The following is a 25,184-nucleotide window of genomic DNA, read 5'->3' as shown; positions in this document are numbered from 1 at the left end:
TTGCTCATTACAAAACCACCTTCCTGATGCCTTTTTGGCCAACCCTGCACCTATCACAGGGAGAAACACTTCCTACCAAAGCTAATGACATTTTCATAGCAGACCGGATATAACTAGGTGTTAAAATGGGTCACATGTCTCCTGCTTTCTGGTCTCTCCTAATTCCTAAGGTTATCAGTTATAGCTTACCCATGACCAATCATAGGATGCCTAACACAATGAACCAAAACGTTAGCCAATCCATTCCAAACTCCACTGCATAACACTGTTTATCAAATCTCTCGTAAACTATGAACTGTGGGCAAGGCAAAAAGTATGAAGGTGAGACAGTTACATTATGCACAATAATTAATTTTACTTCAAATTTGCTAAAAAAGATAAACTGAGAGTGGAATAAAAATCATTTTCCAGAATTAATCAATAAACAGAATTCCACCTCAAATTTAGTAAGAAGAAACTGAAGGTGGGAAAAATCATTTCCTAGGATTTACAGGGGATGTTAACTGAGTCATTCTATTATGCTGTTGCAGACGGGCACAGTAACCGGGTTTTTGGTGATTATGGACAAAGACTGAACTGAACACACAGAGAGTTTACAGCAGAAAGAGAGAGAGCAGATTTATTAATTGATAGTACAGTCCACAGAACACGGAAGTGGGCCAACTCTGAGCAGAGATTGACCTCAGGGGCTGGAGGGATTCTATTCTTATAGAGCAGATCTTTCCTGGCTAGTTTTTGGCGGGGCTTTATTGCACATATAAAAGTTGTCTATATTACTTTAAAGCTACTGTGCATGTGGGCTCCCATGATTTTCCTGATTGGTCACTGGGGAAGGGGGTCCCACACTGTTAATTTATTATAATGCTATTATAATGAAGCAGGGGTCCTGTAGCATCTTCTGCGCAGGGGCAGTCGTGATTCACCATGATTCACCATGATTCAGCGCTTTCCCAGAAAGCGGGAACAACTGGTCTTAGAACAGGGTCTCTGTCCTGTGGCGATGTCCTTCACCTTAGCCCTCCGGCACTTCCCCATTTTCCTCCCTCCTGACTATCTCCTCCCTCAACAGTATGATACTGAAAGTGTGACAGTGTATCAGCTAAAGAGAGAGATTTTTTTGTTGTTGTTCTAAATGACTAGCATTCAATAAAACTTCAGGAAAAACAAAATCTAAATGATGAAACAATGGAACGGATTTTGGTAATTATCTTTAGTTGAGAAAACAGAGTGAAGAAATTGCCTGAGAGTGAATATACATTCGTCTGGAGGATGACAATGTTGATGCAGAATCTGCTTTTTTTGAAATCTGGTTTGATTTGCTCATTCAAAAGTAGTCAAAAAAGTAGCAGTTTTTCTTCCTTACCTTCAAGGGCCATTATCTCCCCAGTTTCACCTTGCCTCAGAGAGAAGCAATTGCCTCTCTCCTTTTAATAATCTTCAACTTCTAAGTGCCACTTTATATGAATTTTCTCTTTACACATACATACATATACATACAGGCAAACACTGATTATATACTTGCCTTTGGATGCTTTCCCCCCCCAACCCAATGGACTAAAAATAAACAGTGTTATCATTGGGACTATGAAGTACATAATTCAGTATTTATTGAAGGAAGTGGTTTTGCTTCTCAACCGATACCTTAAAATAACCTAATAGGTTGCTAGGTAGGTAAAGCTAGCAGCTTTCTGATCAATACCACACCTCTCTGTACCTGTGTGTTTTATAAATGGCTTTCTACAACAGTTTTTAAAGATACATGCTATTACACAGTCTAAAGTGTTTTGAAATCATTATGTTAAATAAGACTGCATTATACCAATACTACTTACGTAGTAACAACTACTCTTAAATAACTCATTCCCCATCCTACAATGCACTTGGCTATTTTAAAGAAAAATATCACATGCTAATTCTGATTCCATTTAATGCAGACCTCTGCATTTCAAAGTAATTATAATTTACTGAAATTATACAAAAATTAAGAGCTATTTGAAATTGTTGACTTTTGAATGCATAGATTCACTTCTCTACTTAATTGAGTAAAATTTACTAAGTTACTTATCCAGTTATGTGCTAGATATTGGTGCCAAGTTCTGGAGGGTACAAGAAATATCTTCATTCTTACGTTGAAGAAAGGAACCAGGCAACGCAAGAAATGTGAAGATACATAAAAGTAAAAATGCTCCATTAAAATTCATGCATTTTGGAGTTTTCCCATGACCCCACTACTAGAGGTACTGCAAAGCCAGGAGCACACAGAGTAAGCATCTAGCTTGGAGAATCACTGAATATAACTCCTCTACCCCTTCCACATATTAAAAATTAGAGCTACATTGGCTCTGTGAACACACCTGGCTCTTTAGAATTTAGTTGATAAGCCTGAAAGTGTTGTTTTAATTCATTCTAACACTGAATGGGTCAAATTTTTTTCTTCCTAGACTGCAAAAAGTCCCAAGACTTTGTTCAAGCTACTTTTCTGATATGGTCAAGATTTTGTAAATCATCTACAACAGTTATGCCTACCTGTCATCAAAATTCAGATCAGAGTCTTGGATTTTCAAAAAGTGGTTTGCATATGAGTGAAGACGCACCTTTGTGCCACTGGAAGTTGCATATACATATATGGAACTTATATACATATACATGCAACATATATATGCAACATATACATATATATGCAGTTGTTTTTTTAACTGACTACATTTTTCTAAATCTTCACACTCAAACATCTTCTCTCAGGTGGATAGATGTCTGTCTAATCATGGATGGAGAAAAAACTCATACACATTAAATTATAAGGAATGTACAAATCAACACATAAACCATAAACTTTGAATTAGAATTAAAATATCAACATATTAGGGTTAATTACTGCTAGATTAACCCATGTTCCTTGCATGTTGAAATGACCATACAATCATTTCTGAAAACAAGTTTACTGTATTCAAAAGACTTTGAGATATCTTTCATATGCCTTTCATAGTGAGGAGAGAAGCACCAAGGAGAGAAATACACATATACCATATACTGATTTAGCCATTATTGTGGGTTAAATTGTGTCCTTTACAAAGGTAAGTTGAGCCCCTAACCCCTAGTACCTGTTCCTGGGACCTTATTTGGAAATAGGATCTTTGCAGACATAATCAAATTAAGATGAGGTCATAGTGCTTTAGGGTGGGTCCTAATCCATGCTGGTATCTTTATCAGAAGAGGGAAATCTGGGAACAGAGACAGGCACACTAGAAAAATGTCACAAGGAGACTAAGACAGAGATCGGAATGACAGATCTACCAGCCAAGGAATTCCAAGGATGCAGGCCATCGCCAGAAGCTAGGGAGAGGCAAAAAATTCTTCCCTAGAGCCTTCAGAGAACATGGCCCTGCTGGAACCTTGAGTTCAGACTTCTAGCCTCTAGAACTGTGAGAGATGATTTTCTATTATTTGAAGTCACCCAGTTTGTGGCAGTTTCTTTCAGCGGCCCTAGAAGACCAATACAACTACCCACCAGCAATGACAGCTAATCCCATGGCCAGAAAAAGCCACCTTACAGACAATGCATGTATGTGCAATTCAAGGGACACGGGTGGCTTAGCTCACCTTCCCCCTCCACTGTTGTTGAGAGGCAGACGAGGGTTCTCCTTCAGGCCCTGCCACCTCATAGGTCACGTAAACTTAGGAAAGCAAAGGAAATTCTGTGAGCTGTAACTTCCCCATCTACGAAACTGGGATAATATAATTTACCCTACAAGCTCATGATAAAGATTCTGAATAAAGTACATAAAACTCGTTGTTGGGAGCTTAAACTTGTGGAGGCTAGTAAGATTACTAGGGTTTTGTTAACAAAGCTGACCATATAAATCATATAGTTGTGTTGGTGAGGGTTGGGGGGGATTTCTATAGGGAAAAGAAACCTGCTCCATTCCAGTCTCCTTAGACACCTTCTGTGGGAGTCATAGTTAGAAAAGCCAATACAAAAGACAAAGGACTACAGTAGGAAGCCAACGTCAGGTATGTAGCGTCGCAGACCTTGGCTGTGCTGATCCATCGGGCTCTGGGGCGGGCCCATTCCGGGGTGAGGTGGCCGCATACCGGTGCCCTTCATGGACCCACAATGGATATCTTCCACAATCCCCTTGTCGTGCATGCCATCCATGGGCTGAAACACGTAGAGCACATTGGTTAGATGCCTCTTTAAGACACATTATTTAAATTTCTATTTGGAGTTTTAAGACCCCTCTCTAAAGGCTTCGAGATCGGGGCTCAATCATCTCTTACCTATCCGATAGTCATTTATTTTTACACCTACATTACACACATTATTATTATGTATTACATGTATTTTAGAGGTGGGGACAAAAAAAATTCAAAAAGACTACACCAATAGGATCATCAAAACTATCTGTAAGTCAGTTGAATTTTTATGTCACGTCAGAACCTGAAAATAAACATAAAATCCTGTTCACCAGGTCTACAAATCTAAGCTGTTCTTCCACACCCTTTTAAGTAAATCCTGAAACCTGCTGTATGTTGAAGTTAGTCCAAAGTCTGAAGGAAGACTCTTTGAAATATCTGTGATAACCCAGTTTTTTGGTAATCAGAGGGGAAGGAACTATGGAAAGCTTAAAAGTTGAGACCAGGAAGTTCCATGGCAGCTGGGAAAAGCGAAACAGACAGGGTAGCGCCATGGAGGGTGAATGCTGGAAGGCAGCCGCGTGAAGAGGTGAGGCTGTGCAGCGCACGGAAGAAGACTGAAAAGGTTAAAGGCACAGTTTGGAAAAAAATTAAGAACACGAGGTCTGGAAACAGGACTTGGGGCCCAGTACAGAAGAGACACACAATAAATAGCTATTGAATTGACATTAATCCAATCCAGAATTGGGCAACAGAACATATGTTTGAAAAAGGAAAAGTCCATGCCTCCGCAAACTGGAATAGCAATTTTCGAAACAGCCTGAAAGGCATATTTCCAGGAGTTTATAGAAACCAAATAACTTCAAGTAAGAAAGTATGAATGTTTGCAGTTTTGGAGAAAGGAAAGTTAATTTCTGCAGAGTCTAAAGCGTGAGCTTGAAAAGAAGAAAAATTTACCATAAAGAGGATGTTCAGAAGAAAAATGGGAAGAATTTGGTATAAAGAGTGTCTCTGAGTGTGTTAAATAGTAATAATAGAGAGGAAATCAAAGCAACACAGCAGATGTATTTAGGCCACTTGTTTATTTATTTCTAGCAATGTTAAAAAGCAAAAAGCTGAAGCGCAGAAGGAGGAGGAGGAGAAAGACAAGGAATAAAGCTGCCCATAAAAAGAATCTAAGAAAGTGAAGGCATCTGGGCAGCAGGTGTGAACTGAGGCACTCAACATGTCCTCTTGCAGGGAATTATCTGAGGGGCGGGGGGTTAAGGAAAACCAGAATGGCAAAAAATGCACAATTTGCAGAATCAGAGCAAAACAAAACAAAAAAAGAGCGTAAATGCGGGTAGAGAATATGAGAAAATGTGACAAAGATGCTAAGTAACCAAACAGAAGGGACCAGAAGAAATAATTACCAATAAAAACAACCCAGGGCAAACACGTAACACTGGCCCGTTGCTCATTCGTACAGCTAACTTTTAAATGCTTAAATAATAACAGAGATTAGGTAAATACTTCCTTGAAATTTTATCTTTTGTTTTGGAGGTGAGACATTCTTAACCCATTCTGAAATTATTTCATCCACCTGGACTAAGGTTTACAAGTGACAGATCTATAATATAGCCCCCAAATTAATTTAATATGAGCACAAGACAATTTAATGATTTCAGTATGTCTATATGTTCAATATGTCTGCTCAAAAGTATGATATAAAAAACAAACAGTTTTATTTCCTCAGATACATGACAAGCTAAAAAAAAAATTTTTTTAAAGGAGAGAATTTGGGGACATTATAGGGACATCCACAACATATTTTTAGATGTAAACAGGGAAGTTGCAAGCAATTAATAGTTAACAATATGATTCTATTAGGGTAAAAGGCAAATTATTAAAAAATCACATCTGTATATGATTTTTATTGAACATGGAGAAAAGTCAGGTGTGAAAAGCATATACAATTACGTAGGTGTTGCCTTGGGTGAAGGCAAGATTAACCATTTCCTTTATTTATCTCAGTACGGTTTCACTTTCCAAAATAAGTAATATTACTTTCCTGATATGAAAGTCATTGAATAACAAATTTGTAAAAAAGTGATCATCTCTCCTGGGCCTTACCTTAAAATCGACCTACAATCCTCCAGAATTAGAGGAAAGACTGACTTTATTTATTTATTTATTTATTTATTTATTTATTTTTGCAGTAATATTTCAGTGTTAAACCAGTATCCTCCGAGGCTTGTCTGTTTAACATCAAGACGCATCCCACCACCCTATCCACCTGTAATGTCCTCCAAAAGATGTAAAACCTCTACCTGTCTCATCAGGCCCGACCTTCAGGTAACACGCAACGGCCTCACACAGTTTCTTCGATTTTTGCTAACTTTCAAAGCAAATCATCTCTGAGGCTCTTGTTCACTTTCTCAAAAGGCTGTCCTCTCTTCTTTGCACCTTCTGTGACAGCCTGAATTGTACCACCGTGACCATCCACCCCACCGCAGCACCCCCATCTCGCAAACAGAGGGTTATTAGAGCATCAGTCTCGAAACAAACAACCGGACCTGGCCTCTGCTGAACCAGATCCCTGTCCCGGAATGAAGCTACTGCTCAGAGAGACAGCGAAGTGCATTTTAGGGATTCCCTAGAATCTGTTTAAAATATTTAGGACGGGACTCATTTTCCTTTTACTCTTTGGGATCTAATTTTTAAAATAAATACCAACATTTTAAAGAAAAAAATAATTTTCAATAGTGTTGAAATAGTGTTCATTTGTGGATAATGCAAGTTACTTAACACATATTGTTAAAAAAAAAAAAATCAAGACATTCACTCATACACTTAATTCACCAAGCCAAAACAGCTACAACCCATAAATCACAGATTTTAACTATCAGAGCTGTATATTCTACCTCACATTTGTAAAAAGCCAATATCTGATATTCCTGACTAGTGCAACATCTGTAACAATAAAAAAGCTTCAGAATGTACATTTTTAATAATATTCAAGATAAGACAAAGACCTAGCTTCTCTCATAAAAATAGTAGAAACAGAGGGACAGGACTTGTCAAGGGTATTCGCTGCTCACCCCGCAGCAGATGGGACTGAACGGGAGAGTGAAGTCTTACCTTGTGCATTTGATGCATGCCTTCCTGTGCAAAGTCCGTAGACCCCATTGTAGGCAGAGGGTGCGAGACACTGGGAGGTCCAGGACTTGGCCCCATCATACTGTGGACGGAACCTGGGGATGGTCCAGGTCCTGGACTAGGCCCCAGAATTGGTCCAGGAGAGGGTCCGGGCCCTGGCGAAGGCCCTGGGTGGGGCATCGCACCAGGGTCTGTGGGCGTGGACATCTACTTCTCCTGCCTCCGCCAGTCAGCACAATGATACTGAGTTGAAAAGGAAAAAAAAAGAAAGGAATGTTTTCAACATGATGTTAAGATCACAATAAAACAGTTGTTAGTATTTGATGGTGCCATTTCTATAACAAACATCAAACGGAACTGCCCTGTCTGATCCAGATGTTTGAGTGTGATATATATCCATCTGCCCTAGTCTTTATGAAGACCACTTGTTTGAAAGAAAAATATACTCTAAATGATTCCCCAGAAAGATATAAATCATCTAAGATACAAAAAGACTCACTGGAGAAACTCAAACTTAACACATAAGCAGAATTCTAAACAAGTTTGAAATTTATTACTGAAGTCAACAGATGCTCTCCACTACGTATTGGCGGGGGCACGTTACAAGTCATTAACCTCCCAAAGCCATTAAAATATAACCCTCTTAAAAAATATCCAACCCAGACCCATTTTCATAAGCAAGTGGATACTCAGAAGTTAAAACGGAGAAAAAGTACAATTCCTTAAGTTGAGATGAAGGAGAATCCCCAGTGAGAGAAAAAGCAGAAGCTGTGGGAGACAGACAAACATGGGTTCAAGTATCTGTGTGATATAATTATTAGCTGAGAGTGAAACGCAATGGTACATATAAAGATAATAGTTCTTTGCCTGGCACAACAAGCAGCCTTATTATTATTATTAAAATCGGTATACAGATTACATGTTTTCATGCCTTCAACATTACAGATATTTGTACACAGTGCACAGCGCTCACCACTCACTGTAAATCTAGTTACCATCCATGAGCGTACAATTTATCCCCTCTACCTATTTTGCACTCCCCTCAACTCTCTTCCTTTCTGGTAACTACCAATCTGTTCTGTCGGTGATTTTGTTTTTGTTGTTTTCTTGTTTATTGTTTGTTTGTTTTTTGAGATTCCACATATAAGTGAAATCACTTGCTATTTGTCTCTCTCTGCCTGACTGACTTCGCTTAGCGCAATAGTACCCTCAAGGTCATCCATGCTGTCACAAATGGCAAGATATCCTTCCTTTTTTATGGCTGGGTAATTTCCATGGTGCGTGTGTGTGTATCTGTGTATGTATATGTGTGTATATACATAAAAATATCACATCTTCCATTATGGACACTTAAGTTATTTCCATGTCTTAGCTATTGCAAATGCTGCAATGAACATAAAGGTGCATATATCTTTTCAAACCAGTGTTTTCTTCTTCAGCCACTCTTATTTAGCATTATTCTCCCCACAGCCTCCACTATACCAGAAGTGATCAGAAAAATCAGTTCAAGACGTGGTCCTCCTGCCAGCTAATTAGTTGAAGACCACTTGGACCCTTGAGAATTTGTCCTAGGCCTCTCCACAGTCCAACATTCCACAAGAAGACATCCATGACTATTGTACTGGGGCCCACCACAGACTAGATATGCGAACTCTGGTTCTCCAGTTTCAGCAAAGCAATATTCCATCGCCCACACTCCAGAACTTCCTGGCATCCCCACTGGGGAGCTGCCTCATGGGGTGGGCAAAACTGCATCTTGGACATGAGCCAAAATGAGTACATAAGCTGTTTTCTGAATTCTGATGGAGATCCCAGCAAGACAACTGAATGCTACTAGTGATGGTAGTTATTCCCCAGTATGTTATCTGGGGGCACACACCTGTACAAACGCAAACGTTCTGCTGTCCACCTCACAAAGTACAGAATGGCACAGCCTAAGAGATTTGATCACCCACTGCTTAGCGGCAGGAATGGCATTAAACCATAGGGGCCCAGTCAACCAGAGCAGGGCTCCTTCCCCAGTAAAAGCAGAGGTTTTAAAAAACCACAGTAGTTCCATTCTTAGCTCCCTACTGTCACCTCTCATTGAATCTCTAGAATGTGAAGGCTGAGAAGGCAGGGTCTGGCTCTTCTTCACTCCTATAGCCCCAGCACCTGCAAGCAGCACGCAGTAACTGCTCAAAAAGATCTCAGTGAACCGCAAACACAATTTCAAGGGCAAACTATTAATAGAGTCAATTATTTAATAAATAAAAATTAGAGAGTAATCGGTGTCCGAAGTGTGTTCACGGGAACCAGTTTGTAAAGTATAGGATTGCCTAACCACCATGCTGTCCACCTGAACCTCATAGAAAATAATACTGAATGTGAACTGTAATCGAGAAAAAGGAATCTTAAAAAGTGCAGGCAAGAACTTAGGGCAGAAGTCAGACTAACACCGTATGATTTCATCTATATGTAGAATTTAAAATAAAACAAATAAGCAAAACAGAAGAGCAACAGACTCACAGATGCCGAGAATGAACTGCTGTTTGCCAGAATGGAAGGGTGTGGGGGATGGGTGGGAAAGGTGACGGGGAATAGAAGGCACAAACGTCTAGTTGTTAAATAAATAAGCCACAGAGATGTAGTGCACAACGCAGGGAACAGAGTCACTATCACAATAACTTTGCACAATGATAAGTAGTAGACTTATTGTGGGGATCACATCGTAAGTTATATAAATGTCAAATCATCATGTTGTACCCCTGAAACTAACACAGTAATATACGCCACCTATAGTTTAATAAAAACACTTAAAAGTAATAATTTAGGGTACTCTGATGAGTTAGGGATAAAATGGGAAGCGATGAAAGGCTACCTGGGAGTGATTATAAGAAGGGATCTCTCAAACTGTTCTGCCGAAACAAGACAGGACTAAGAGAATGTAGTTCCAGTGGTTTCTAAAACAACAGGGAAGGCTTGCGGATGAATTATGGCTTGAATTCTCTAGAGGGACAAATGTTATTATTTATTCTTGTGATTAACAAAGCAGGCGGAAGTAACACTATTTTGGCCTTCCACCCCCCTACATAACAGACACACACGTTCAGTCAGGATTTTAAATTTAGGAAGCTGACGTCAATTGGGGGGTACTACAAGTTACAATGTTCTTTTATGTATGTCAGCAAACTAATACACCCCCTCATTTTTTAGTGAATGAAAGGAAATTTCTTACTTCCTGTTATAAATTACCTTGAAATGGGCTTCAATAGCTATTACAGTAATATGCCACAAATCTTAACAATGACAATACAAAAACTTTGGCTGGTAGTCCTACTTTTCATGTTTGTATTTTCATATATATATTTTCCTATAATACTACTTTCCACAAATGGGATCATCTTCATCTGGGAATCTTGTAGAATGCTGTAATTACTTATATACTGTCCCACAACTATGCTCCTCTTGTTCTGTTAAAGGAAACTACTAAAAATTTCTTAAAGTAAGAAACACATGAGAAGGGAAATGGAAATGTATGGACATATAAGTGGAATATTAATATTATATAGGGAACTTTTTAATGAGAGAAGCTTCAGAAGCATAAACTTAATGAATGTGTCCCTTAAATAGCATAGATACACAAACCAGACATAAGCTCAGGGAAACAGCATAGTCCAGCAAATGAGGAAACACAGCTTACAACCGGCAGGAGCCTGGACTATCATACAACTTGAATGTGATACTCTCTGGCTTCTGAGTGGGAGGCCAGAGACCCGGGTTCTTGTGTTCTCACTGCAGGGCCGCCCCCAACTCTGGGGCCCTGGGCAAAGAGCTTTTCCTTCAGGGTTTCAGGCTTCCTCTGGACTTGGAATAGGAGTACCTCAAGACTCCCTCCCTCTGCCTCTCCACGATGAGAAGCATCTCACAAACCTCCACCAATCCTGTGTGTGGTGGTGTTCATCAGTGAAGCTCCATGGCAGCATCCGGGCTGAACCAGGATTCGTGTCTTGCAACCCCCACCCAGTTGTACTGAAGAGGAGCACCCCCCCAAAGATGCAGCTGTCGTCCTGGCCTCTTACTCCTTCCTCGTCATCTCTGGTGGCAACTTTATAGTACAGCTCCAGTGTCTAATTAAACTTCCCCACAGTGCAAAGCACCTGGGGGGTACAAATTACAAAGAGGCACCAGTCTCAGGCAGAGGTGCATATTATTACTAAGTTATTAAGATTAAGTTTTAAATGCTCACTGCAGCACTGTTTACAATAGCCGAGATCTGGAAATAGCCCAAGTGCCCATCAGTAGATGAGCGGATAAAAAAAGCTATGGTACATTTATACAATGGAATACTACTTAACTATAAGTAAAAAAAAGGGAGGGCCCTTTTGCAGCAGCATGGATGGACCTGGAGATTATTATGCTACATGAAATAAACCAGTCAGAAAAAGACAAATACTGTATGCTCTCACTTACATGTGGAATCTAATGAACAAAGTAAACTGGCAAACAAAATAGAAACAAAAGTAAGGACACATGGAACAGCCTGACAGCTGTCAGAGGGGCGGGGTGTTGGGGGCTGGATGAAAGAAGGTGAAGGGACTCAGCAAACACACACATACATGTGTATACATAAAACACATAGACACAACAGCGTAGTGGAAGCCAGAGAGAAAGGAGGGGTAGGGGAGGTGGAGGTGGGCAAGGGGGAGGAAAATGGGGACAGAAAGAGACTTTGCTTGGGGCGATGGGCCCCAAGTGTGCAGATGGTGTTTTATTGAGTTGTACACTTGAAACCTGTATGGTTTTGTGAACAAATGTCACCCCAGTAAATTCAATAAAAACATAAAGTCCCATTATTGGCCAACTCAGCTTCTCCCTTGTCAACCCCGATAATCCTCGGAATCCAAACCCCCTGCTTCTTCAAAGCACTAATGAAATGATGTTGATGGGGTGGTGAAGGCGAGGGGAGGGCTCAGATAACCTTGACAGAGCAGTGGTAGGTCTGTCCACAAGATAATACTCAAAACTTATTTTTATTTTGTGTTTGGGGAGCAAGTTTCATAGTGTCACAGAAAAGAACAACCAGTTCCACAGTTATGTGGCTAATACAATGAAGAAAATGTGCCTTTGGTGGGGAGGGGTAAGGCACAGTGACCTCCACACACAGGCATTGCTAGTCCTGTAACCTCACCCTTATGCTCCTCTCTGCCTCCACCAGCACCGCCTGAGGGCCAGGCGGCTGTGTTCTTAGCCAAGAATTTTCCAGCAGTACACCATGTCTTTTTTCGTCCTGACGTTCCTGCCTTTACAACTGGGGAGTGTGTTTTTAGAAATAAAAGTTCAGAGCTTCCCACAAGTCCAACCACCATAGACATCTTTCCTCAGCCCCAACCTCCTTCCTCTCCCCTCGCTGAAAGCCACAGCACACCCTCTGCATATTAAAAATGTTCAGTTTCATGGAATTTTAAGGGTCACCAGTCCAACCATGGCCACCGTGACAAACCGTATACCTTACTGTCTTACTGAGGTCCATGGAAACACCAAAGACCCCCACACTTCTGGTAAATTTTAAACACACCCACACGTGCTTCTTAATGATTTTAGTGACTGAAATTGGGGAGGCATTTTGTCACATTCCCACTTAAAAGGATGAGGGCAGGAAAGCAAGAAGGGACCACATAGCTTTACCAAGTAAGCAGACCCTTTTATCTCCCCACGCCCGGCCAACACGGGGCCCTGCACCCGTCAGGCACAGCCGGGCACCAGCGAGGAGAGTGTGCAACAAAGCACAGGAGTGGAGGGCAGAGGATGGAGAAACCACCACGGAAACAATGGGAAGAGAGAGTTTGCAAGGCCTAGAATCCGGCTGTGATAACATTAATTTAAAAAGGGACCAGGAAGTAAAGAGAAGCCCTAGAGGGAATATGAGGTGGCGACACTGTTCAGAACTGAGGAGGTCAGGGGTGTTTAGTCAAACACCCCAGGGCCCATCTGACTCACCCATTCCCAACTGTACTGACTCCCCACTGGGCACAAAGCATGTAGGAGTTACACAAATGGCCAGCGGGCTTACCCCAAGGCTCTGCGATTCTGATGGGGAAACAGGATTTATCCCTAAACAGCAGTGAGAGAAAAAAGGACAGGAACCTCCTGCAAGACAAGGAGGGGTAAAACCAAAGGGTCCTGTACAGCCACAGGGCAGGAGAGCTGACACACAGGAAAGGGAGTTAGGGAAGCTTTCCTGGAGAAGGTGGCATTTCAACTAGGCCTAGACGTGGAATTAACAAGCCTTTCCTAGAAACTTTTGTTTTCTAGTCACAAAAAAGAGTTTGAGGAAGCGCCACCATTTTGACTAGGCAACACCACACCTCCTAAATATTCAGTAACTCTTTCCACCATAGAGAATAAGGACGATGGGAAATCTCGGGGCTCCAGCAGATGTTTATCTGCAAGATGTACAGAAAGACTTTGGGGTACAGGTCAGAGGTGGAATATTACAACGTAGAATTAAAAATTAGGTCCAGTTCACATCCCTAAGAATAACTCAGTCTTTTTCAAGTTTTCTGGCTGTAGAACAGTGAGGCTCAGGAGATAGTGAAGATAAGAGTTTAAAACAAAAAGAGTCCTTTTTATGTCTGTTTGCTGATTCAGAACTGAAGGGCTTCTTGTCCTCTGTGTAGCTTTCTCTGTAAATGAGTTGATAATCCCCTGACAAGAAGTAGCAACATCTCTAGAACTGGGACACAGCACTGTAATCCTAATGGGGGAACAGAGAGTGGGGAAGGAGAATAGCAACCAAGATGAAGGAAATAAATCTACCAGAAGATTCTTTTTCTGAGGCCAGGTTCTCGGCATAGGTGGGGAAGCATCACCAAAGCCCCTGTGCTCCTGGTCTGCGACGTGAAGCTTTAAACAGGGGACAATTTGGTTCGTGCCACGGGTAAACACCACACTGGCCTTAAAGTTAACATTACACATTGCCGAACCAAAACTCTAGAAGAGCACAGGAGCCATTTTTTCTTGCGATTATTCCTGGCGGTTTATCATTCCAAGTCGAACGTGTTTTTGAAAAGTGGCTAGATTGAAAGTTTGCCGTGTTTGTTGGGCTTCTGTGAACTCTTCATCCTTGAATCAAGGGAACATATTAAGCTGTAAGCTCCTGCCTTCACTTTAAATAAACTGCCTTGGGACCGTCCTTGCCCAGAGTCAGACCTGGCGAAGGCTCTGAGGCAGCTCTGTGCAAGACGGAAGATTACAACAAACTCTGCAGTGGCTAATTAGTGCCCCATGAGTCCCAGGCACAGCCTCACAGGAACCTGGCTGTTAACATTATCACCCTGGAGACACCTTCTCCCAGGAATCTACCTGTGATGCAGCTCCGTTACCTCCTCAGTGAGGACAGTCAGTGCATCCGCCAAGGAAAAAATCTTTTCAAGGGTGTTCACGAGAAAACCCAAAGTGCTGGAAAATCCCTCAACAATAAAGCATCTCAGCATAACATCCCTCTAACCTAGGACTCACTTCCATTGGTAGTCACAAAGGTCATCACAGGTACCTAGCGTGTCTAAAATTCACTTGAACCCAAACTGCTAGGCAATGAGTCAAAAGCAGACCAAACCAAGCATGCAAACACATGTCAGTTTCAAAGCATGACACCCCGCAGCGTACTGTGCTGCGTGTCTACGCGACCACCGTCCTTCCTAGGTTCTGCTAGGCCCCTGGCGCAGCAACCTCCTTTGGCACGCTGATAAGAATCAGTGATAGCCACGTCCTTCTCTGTCCGCCAAGATATTATTTACAAATTAAGCATATAAAAGAGTCTGAAATGCATACTTTGAAACTTCTCTGGTTGAGACAGCACACTGTGACTTAGGACCAAAACTCCAACAGTATATGCTAAGAGAACCCCCTCTGAAGTGACAGGCGAGCTTTGATATGCCCTGACTTTTGCAGTAGCAACAAAAGTTCAAGAAGGAACCCTTCAAGTTCTTTGCAATAAAAATGAATAATGGTCATTTATGATGTTTATGTACCATTAAGAAAATCACCATGTAGTTCATTTGACCTCTTTGAGTTTCAAGCTCCTCATGTACAAATAAGCATAATAATAGTGACTACAACCTCAATTTTGATATAAATCAAATACAATATGACAAATGACGACACCTGCTGAGCTATCATATAAAAATGTACATTATCCCAAAGATCCTTTTAAAGGCCTCAATTCCTACCCTGGCCTTGAATCCACAACCTGCCACATTAACCTAAAATGTTTTTTTGTTCATGAATTCCCTTCCTCAGCCTCTGAGAGTCACACCTCCAATAAGCATTGGATAAAATATTTACACTGTACCCCGGACGTCAAGTCTTTCTACCATCTCCAACTTTATCTTCTGAAAAGTCTCCTTAACTGGAACCTCTTGTCCTGGGCAACCAGGGCAAAAGTTGTTTATTAGTCTTCTCACAGATTCTTTAGGCTCAGTCCCTGCGATAGCAGGACTTTCTTCTGATCTCAGATGATCACAACCCAGCCCCCCGCTTTTCCAACAGCAAACCTGTCCCAGGGGCCGAGAACTCGACCTGCTCTCCCTGCGCCACGCGGCTGTGCGGTTTACCGTTTGCTATGCATGTTTACGGGTTTAGGTACATTCTTTAACACACACAGATTTTCAACTGTAAGTCATCTCTTTTTTACGGAATCATGGACTCTGCTTAATAGCATTTAGAACATGTAGGAATACAGCACAACAGCAAGCTACAAAAGACGTGCGAGTATTTTCCAAGCCATTATGTGCCTGGTTAAAAGCAGAGTGGGGAGACGGGAAGGGCTATCCTCATGGACATTCGATTTCCAAGTCTGATGACAGGTAAAACAACATACCCGACTCTTTTTTATCAGAGATTCTTTTTTCTATGTAAGTAATTTTAACTCCAAAATTCTGAATTCAGTTAAAAAAATAAAAAGAGGGGGGGGGTAGGTTATAATTATATTTAATAAATTAAAATTTATTTCAACTTCTGTGGATTCCATTCTTTGGCTTACCAAAGGGTCTGCCCACATTTAAATTAGGTTAGTTTCTAAAATGTTTCTAAAGCATAAGTGCTTGCACAGAGGTAGATGATATATTGGTATAAGACTGATGCTTAAGTTGATGCTCATACACCGAAAACTACAATAGAATATTGCTATACTTTTAAAGATTTAAAATCACAGAAGCATACAGCCTGATTATAACTGTCCCAATGTTCTGAAAGTTATATATATATATATATATAACAAAACATCGTAATTCCTGGTAGGCTTCAACTATATGATACTGTATTATACATCGAGAAGTTTGGAAGAGCACTACTATGTCAACATTTCAAAAGTCCTGTTCTCCGTATGTAAAACATCATTCCAAATGAGTGAATTAATAAGTAATGAACTCATAATTAAAATTAAATGTTATTTATATGCAACATTCAAAAGACCCAGCTATATTTAGCTCCTGAATTTTGTTAGCTCTATTACGTGTTTTGCTAAATTATAATTATTCAAGTACCTTTGACTTATCTTTAAAACTGGTATTACTTACAGGCTCTATCTAATGTGTCCTGAACATATGCAGAGAAAACTGCTATGTTAACATGAGAAAAATTGAGTCATAACAAACAGTAATGAAGTTGTAAAGTTTTCTAAACCCAGGCTGTGAGGTCCCATTTGACTTGGTGATAAATATCTTAGGCAAATAAATACGCTATCTTTCACAATGTATCTGGCAGGAAGACTAAGTCTTAGACTCCTGTGTTTTTCATAAAGTCACAATTTTCTATGCAAAAAAATAAACAAACACCACACTCCTTTTTAAATACTCTACCAAGTAACTAACCACCGTCTATCTGTATTTTCTATTCCCAACTACTTGTGAAATGATCCATGACTTCACTAACTGGCTAGAGATTACATTTCCATAATACAAACTCTTGCAAAGATGACTGAAAATTCAGCATCCTCTATTGGTCAAATATAATCTATAGAACATATTTAAGGAAATGGAGCAAATGAGAAGATAATTCTTTACATTTAAAAAAAGTGACAAGAAAAATCAAAAGTAGGTTCCAAATGTGGCTTTTTTACATCAGGGAAATTTTCTCATTTGTTCCCTGGACGTACTGGAGAAAAGTGACTCATGTGTAGAGAGCTTTGTAAGACCAACCACGTTAAGCAACAAACTGTCCATGACTTCCCTTAAAATCACCTGGATCACAAACAGTGAGAATCAAAACCTCTGGTGGTTAAATCAGGGCCTGCCCACACACCTTCCATTCGCTAGTGCTGAGCTACACCCCTTGAGCATCGTGTTCGTGATAATGCAGTTGTTCTCATGGCACCATGTCAAGATGTCATAAATAGTGATTTATTATTTCTCTGGAGTATCAAAAAGCTGCTGACCTAGGAGAGTTTGACAAACAAAGGCCTTGTTTACAAAGGAAGACTTCTAAAGGAAAAAAAGGCACGAAACACTGGAGGACACCACCACTTGTATAATTTATGAAAGTTTTCTCTTTTATGGTCTTGCTCAAGTACATAATAAGCTTTCAAAATGAAATGTCAAAATATTACAGTAATAAAAGGGATATCCCAATTATCTCCTAGAAAAGAATGGGATGTGCTTTCATACACTGGTCAGTAAAATGACTTACTTTATTAAACTTAATTAAAGGAAAAAAAGTTTTAAATAATTATTTGCCAAAGTCTTACCTTCTAGTTACACAGTCAGAAATATTTTTAAAAGAATTCAAACATTAACAATATAATGCAAGCAGAGGCCCTTTTTTTTGTCAATTTGAAGCCTCAGGTGTTGGTCAAAGCACTTTTCAAGAAACTTGACGAGAAATGCTCAGAAACCACTTTAAAAACGAACAAAAGAAAAGATCTAAGGCTGCTTTGAACACAGTCTTGCGGTGAATATTTTCTGTGAAATGCCACAGAGCAGCTCGTCCCGAAGCTGGGATGTAACTGATGTAACTGAGAAGAGAAAGGCCGCATTGAAGACAGCACTCCCTCACCTCTGCCAATTCTTCAAGGGTTCTGATACCCCAAACTCCTAATTTACTTTACAATATTCTTTACCAGTAAAGCATATCTCTTCTAATACTCTCCACCAAGAGAGATGGACCTCAGTCTAAAGGTCTGGGTTTCTTTCCTCAGTCCATTTCAATAAACATTATTTGTACCTAGTGGGTATCTGCAAATCCCTTCTTTCCACCAGCAAACATTTGAGTTGTCAGCAAGCTTTAAAAAAAAAAAAAAGTCCAGAATAAAAGGGCAATTAGATTCCTAAAAGTGTGTCTCGATTTGCATAATAATGCACCAACTTGAATTCAAACCTGACACACCTCTTAACTCTTTCCCAGTGTGCCAGCAGTTCGCTGGAAGCCTACCAAGTCTAGTGTGGGCAAACAAGCCTTGGGTGCTGGTCCCCCAAATAACTGGAGGAAAATATTACTGAAAACATCTGAATGTGCATACGTAAGTATACACACACACAACACTGGGCATGGCTTTTATTTTAGTACAACTCCCTGTGGTTTCTGAGTCTTACTGTTTGGACAGGAATTCTCTCCTGGACACGCAAGCAACAATCTTTCTGCTCATACAGCATTCTGTTTCTACAAGCATGGTATAACCAGATGTAAGGAAACGAGTCCTTTGAAATGGAAGCTTAAAATTTAACTCCGCTACTGGTAGTGCACATATGTGTGAGAAATAATCACTCGATGCAGGAGACAAATGTGTATCCTTGAGGTCTTCTTCATCCTGACATCACCCATACTTAGGAATACAGCCCAAATCATGCCAATGATGACATCTCTCCATCAAATACTAGTCGCTTTGCTTTTCCAAAAACAGCAACCTCCATCAGGTTAGAGAAGAAGGAAAAAAGGCAACAACCCTGCAAAACTCTCCCAAAAGTTATATAAACAAAGGAGGGGAGAAGCCCCTGGGCTTTGCACCCATGTGCTAATAAAATTACATAACAACCAATGCAGACACCAACGAAGAAATGGATTCTAACACCCCCACTTCCCTCGACTCCTGAGCCTGTCTCCGTCTTTTTAAAATTCCAAATGCCTGGCAAGACCAAGTGGATGACTCTGAATATTTATTTTATTGCTGTCGTAAATCCTACCAGAGTTGGAGGAACGTTTAGGCCCGAAGTTTGAATGTGCAAAGCCCCAGGGTGCAGCGACTCCACTCTCTGGACCCGCAGGAGAAAGAACGGACAATCGACAACAGCCAGCGAGGCCTTCTGCTTCCCCTTCATGATGCCTCCCGCTGGAAAGTTTTCCACAGGATCAATCGGAGGGCAAGGAGCCCATTTCTCCCCGCCTGCCTGACTTTGCACGAAACGCGGGCTGGGAGACCAAAGGGAGTGGGCAGGAAAAGTGCTGTAAAGATCCGCAAAAAGCGGGTGGCAGAGGTGACAAAGCTTTCTTACCTGGGGGACGCGGAACAAAAAGCGGAGCCGGGCTGGCCGAGCCAGCGGTGGTGTGGAGGCGCGGGCAGGAGCGGGTCTCCGCACTGGAGCCCTAGGCCCGCTCAGGAGCTCTCCGCCGCGCAGGAGCTCGCAGCCCGGCCCCCGCTGCCGCTTCCTCCCTCGCGCGCGTCATGTCACTGCGATCAAACATGTCTGTGTGCGCTTTGCTGCTGTGACTTCCTGATTCTCTGCTCTCGCGCGCACACTCACACTCAGCCACACGCACAAGCCACCCCAACCAAGCCCGGCCACCAAACCTTGCTCGTCTTCCAGAGCCCCGGGGGGAGGGTGCTGGCAGGAGCGTCTGCCAGCGCTGCTGCTCCTGAGGACGCACTGGCCCCAGTGCGCACAACACACTCACGCGCAGACACACTCGCACCGGCCTGAGGGCGAGCAGCCGGAGCTCGCCACCTTCTTCTTCTCCCCCACCCTACTTAGCCTCCCTGCCAAACTTTTTTTTTCCTTGCTTGATCCGAGTCCAACTTCCCTCCACCCCAACGCGCCCCCCCTCCCCCTTCCCCCATAGCAGTCCGGCCAGGCTGGAGCTCACCAAGATCCGCCGCAAACAGCAACCCGGATAAAAATAATAATGCAATCCAGGCGGCGGGGGTGAGCGCGCAGACACTGGCAGGAGGCTATTTTCCCGCGTGTACCGGAAACCGACCAGAGTGCCCAGACGTGGGCACGGGTGTCTCCTCAACCCTCAACCCCGCACTACTGCGTCCAACCTGGCACTGTGCAACTGCACCCGGGCTGAGAGGCCTGGTATCGGGCACCCAGGGCACCAGACTCAGAGTGTGCCCTGCAGCCGGAGAGCAGCTAGGGGCCGTCGCGCCGGACCAGTTATTTAGGGAAGTGCATCGCGACACCTTTGCAGATGGCATGGCCGTGTTTTGCAACGCAAACGGGAGGAGGGACGACGGCAGGATGGAGGGGGAGAGCAGAAGGGGTAAACCAGGTTGGGATGGGAATAAAACAACTCGAAAGCAGGGAACGAGAAAGATGGGGTGCGCGTTATCGTTGGGAGAATGCTTCCACTGTATCTCCCCGCCTCCTTCGCTCGCTGTCCCCCCATTCTCCCTCCACCACCACCCCTCCCAGCCCTTCTCCTTCTCCAGCGAACGCTACGGCTGCTCCCTGGTGCGCGCGGGTCCTGTTTGTGACAGGCAGAGAGGATTATCCGGATCATGGCCTCCCGGCCCGCTGCCACGAAAGCTCTCCCTGGCCCCAGAGCTCCCCTAGCACACGGACGGCCACGGGCGACCTACGCCCACAGATCCCGCAGCTCCAGCTAAGGAAAGATACAAAGCAAAAGAGACAAACCCAAAGAGGGGGAGGGCAGGGTAACTGAACCTCCAACCTCCTTCTCCGGTGCCTCCTCCCTCCCTCCCAGTAGTGCTGCCCGGGCTGGCCAGACACCCTGAACTTCACCCGAGCCCGCGCGGTGGCCCAGGTACCTGGGGAAGGGCCACCCTCAGAGCCGAAGGCACATTCCCCTGGCAACCCTTTTCCCTAAAGGCCTGCCTACCGGTCAGCATTCCCATTCCTGCCCCAGGGAACGTGCACCGTAGAGGCAACACCTCCGATCCCGCACGCACCCGCCCCGCGGCGGTGGCAGCCGCCTCCTCGGCGCGCCAGCTCAGGCTTCTCCCGCCGCAATCCGCTCGAGTCTCTGCAGCCGAAGCGTTTTAAGCAAGTCCCCTGGAAGCCAGTGGCAGCCGCGTTCCTTGGCGTGTCGCCGCCAGCCCAGGCTCCTTGCCTTCCTCTCCAGCTCCACTTCCAACTCTTCCGGGGAGGGCTGCTCGGGATGAACTGTCGCATTTCCATCCTCGTTCCCAATCCTCCAGCCTCCAGCCCCCCTTTTCACCCCCCCCCCAAGCTTTTAAGGGAATGGGGAGGGGGTATTGCAACCTTGCCAAGTGTGTGCGTTGCAACCTTCAGTTGGCAGCGCACCGCTGACTGTCTATCCAGGGTCAAGGCTGTGGTTTGTTGGGATTTCCCCTCCTTGCCTCCTTTAAATAGTAATTATTACTGTTATTATTAGAACAGCAAGGTTCGGTTGAAACTTTCCCGTTTCTTCCACCGCCGCCCGGGTTCTGTCGTTAGAGCATTCCACCTGAGGCCCACGGGGAGGAGGCGGGCTTTTTTTGTTGTTGTGGCGGTTGGCCCGCCTGTTTGTTTTGGTCTCCGTGCATGCACAATAAATAATAATTAGGATAATTATGAATAATCCCTGGCGAAGGCGGCGCGGTGCCGGAGGGGTTTGTGCGGCGGCTGCAATCGGGAGGCCCGAGGGAGGGGAAAGAGGAGAAAGGAGTTGTAAGTTATATTTACCTTGCTCGCGAAGAGTGTGCTGGCTGAATCTCTTCCCTCTCTGAGTCACCCAGAGTACAGAAACACAGGGAGAGAGGACTAGATTATGAATATGACTTCATTGATGACAGCTGTCCCCTCCTCTTCCTAAACTCGAGCTCCGCCCCGCGTCCCACCCTCGCTGCCTCCGCGGGCGCCGGAAGAAGCGCTGCAGTTGGCTCCGCGTGCCGCCCCTCCCTGCCGGCCCCGGCGCGGGTTGGCGGGAAGCGCCTGTCACTCGCCCCACTCAGCGACTCCTGGGGCGGGGGGGGGGGGGGGGGGAGAGGGAGGTGTGCAAGAATGTGGACGGAGACAGCTCTACTGTATGCGTGGATCCGTGTGTGTCTGCAAGGCGCCGGCTCTCGGCCGCGTTTGTGCCCGGAGCAGAGAAACTGCGCAGGACGCGGAAAGCCCCAAGCCTCGATGGAGCGGGCGCCCGAGACCTCTCAGGCAGTCCCCTTCCACTGGCGCTGCCCGGCACCCCCGCGGGAGGCTGGGGAAGCGGAGGAGGCAGAGCGAAAGGGAGGACGGCCGTAGTAATAGCGTGTAGTAGTTTGGGGCTCTGCGGCGAAGGTGCTGGAATTTAACTGTGCCTCCGCCTGCCGGGGTGAGCCTGCCGAGGGAAAGGGAGGGCACAGGAGAAAGACTCCGAGTGGCACCAAAGCTGTTTGTGGCACAGTGTTAACCGTGGAAACAAACAAACAAGCAAACGAAAACAGGCACCGTCCTGCTGGCGGAAACTTTTCACCGCTCCTCCGCCCCCAACCCCCACCAACCCCACAACCGCTCCCCACCCAAGGTGTAATTATAAATCTGTCCCCTTTCTCCCCCGCAAAACGCGAGGCGGGCACAAAGAACATTCTTGCCAAATCTGCCTCTTTTTTAAAGGACTGCAAGCTTCCAAATGCCAATGGGGGGAGGGGGGGAGGGGACAGCTAAGAGGATGAATGCCTTATAAATAAATAAAACCGCCCTCACTCTTCTGTTTACTTTTTGAACCACATACAGCACTTTGACCTGCCCTCACCTGTCATCTTCGGTAGAACACACACAAAATTTTGGGGAAACTACCTCGTTGGGGGTGGGGTGGGCGGGTTAGGGGGAAGCTGATGCATGGAATCTGCTTTTGATTTAAGAAGGATAATAAATCTCTTTTTCTCTACCAACCATAGAATCTTCCCTCCCACCCCACTGTTAACACCAGTTAAGGCTACACACGGTAGGCTGCTGGCACTTTGAGGTTTTGAGACCTCTTGTTCCAATTTCCTTTGCAATACAGTATTTTGGCGGGAGGAATAGGTCAGTTTTTGCTGAGACAATTTTATTTTTAGTTTTATGAAGTGTGAGAGAATGTTATACTTAAATCAGGGGCCTATTACTTTAGAGACTCCGACTAATTTAGGTGCTTGACTGTTCCTATATAATAGTGTTATGAAAAGTATGATTTATCCCTTATTTTGTAATATATAATGGCTTAAATTAGTCATTCAAAGTGCACTGTGACTACTTGGTTGAGGATTCCCCCCCCCCCTCCCGCCCCCCAGTAAAATCCTATTTTAAGACCATTTCACTGTTGCAAAATTGATTCTATTTGAGCAATCGGGTCTGAACTGCACTTCTCTAGGATGCTTAAAACTATGCACTGGATTCCTTGAAGACACCGGACAATGGAAAGGATACCAAATGTTGCATGTGGTCATTAAATGGCAGGAATCGTTGACATCGTTGGTCCACTGCTGGCAGAAGTAGAGTCTGCACGGGCACCAATGCCAGGTGGCTGGAAGTGTCGAAGATCACCCACCCTGTCCTTTTCTAAGGCTTTGTTACCTGCTTGTCCACGTTACCTTCATAATTTTCTGTCTATCCCAAAGTGAATCTCAAGACAAGTAAAGATAACACATCTGAGAGAAGGAGAATATAGTATGCCCTGAAGAATCTTTTGTAAGAACTTTTTTTTTTCTGCCTGAGGATATGCCAGTATAACTGCTAACTGGGAGAAATACAGCCAGAAATCTTAAATAAAATTAGCAATGTAGTTAAAGTATAACTTCTAACTGTCTAATAAATTGCAGCTAAAAATATGGCCAGCTAACCTAGTTGTCTATAAAAAGGCTTTAACCTAGTGGCCGTACCTATTATATCAGGTAATGCTAGGTTTTAATTTGGGGGCCTAATTTGTTTCCCTGGCATGTCAACCCCACATGCTTTTTTTCAGAAATTGATGACTTTACCATTATTTCCTTGTGAACAGGTGCCCTTTATCCCTTTAAGATTCTACTCCACTTGCCATGCCAAATTTCAGAAAGAAAACAACCTTAGTAAGACACTGGAGGGAGAGACTGGCCATTTTTTACAGCATTTTGTCAGAAGGAAAGTAAAAAAACCACACTCCCTTTGTTACATATGTATCTTCTTCAGCTCGTATAAAATTTTGATGCAGTACCTGGAGGGATGAGTATCCATGCATTATATGCACAACTATGGGAACTGAAGAATAAAATCTATCATTGGGAGCAGAGATTAAATATAGATATTCCGTCTCCTTTTCCCTTCACATTGGTCTAAGAAAGCAGCACCTTCTCACTTCAGGCCTTTCCTCTGAAGAATTGTCTTGTTTGTAGCTTGTGCGGCAGCAAGTATGAATTTTATAAAATAAGACCTGCGCGCAGGAGAAATGAAAAGGCAGCACCATTCACTCGGTACAAAGAGGAGATTGTAGTACATGTAGCATGAGCTTCATCTCTGAGGTAAAGCAAAATTTAACAATTGATGTTAAGGAGAAAAATGATGGGGTTCTTTTGTTTTTCAGAAAATCACATAAAAGCAAATGTAATTGGAGGCTAAAAGGACTCTGGAAGGCTGCACAGGATGTTATACTCACATGAAGCTTTTCCTTTAGGACTTTGATGAGTCATAATAAAGCTCTGAACTTGCTTTTAATTTTTCAGTTTAGCATCAAGGGATAAAAGACAACTTTTCGTGTTTGTATGGCCACATTCACTTGTTTTGTAAGTCTGCCACCGCTGAGGTTCTGTATCAAATAGTTATTGGGTTTGA

The 25,184-nt window shown here is 43.4% G+C and overlaps 1 protein-coding gene across 7 annotated transcripts in view; it reads right to left on the bottom strand.

The window, feature by feature from the left end:
- SMARCA2 (SWI/SNF related BAF chromatin remodeling complex subunit ATPase 2) overlaps positions 1–22,246 on the bottom strand; it is a 158,373-nt gene extending 136,127 nt beyond the window's left edge. For 3 of the 7 annotated variants that reach the window (XM_053924100.2, XM_071221521.1, XM_071221523.1), the window contains exons 1-3: positions 22,110–22,246; positions 7,255–7,515; positions 4,030–4,159 (exon numbers count right to left, since the gene is read on the bottom strand). In XM_053924100.2, the coding sequence (XP_053780075.1) occupies positions 4,030–4,159; positions 7,255–7,479 (355 nt within the window). In that variant the 5' untranslated portion in view covers positions 7,480–7,515; positions 22,110–22,246. Of the gene's footprint in view, positions 1–4,029; positions 4,160–7,254; positions 7,516–19,736; positions 19,980–20,032; positions 20,182–21,303; positions 21,580–22,109 lie in introns of those variants that run through there. The other 4 variants (XM_053924107.2, XM_053924102.2, XM_053924109.2 and 1 more) reach the window with 4 other exon arrangements.
- Between the last annotated feature and the right edge of the window lie 2,938 nt (positions 22,247–25,184).

This window comes from Desmodus rotundus, chromosome 1, assembly GCF_022682495.2.
Source record: "Desmodus rotundus isolate HL8 chromosome 1, HLdesRot8A.1, whole genome shotgun sequence".
In the NCBI taxonomy this organism is placed as follows: domain Eukaryota; kingdom Metazoa; phylum Chordata; class Mammalia; order Chiroptera; family Phyllostomidae; genus Desmodus; species Desmodus rotundus.
This window is presented reverse-complemented; position numbering and strand designations above follow the sequence as displayed.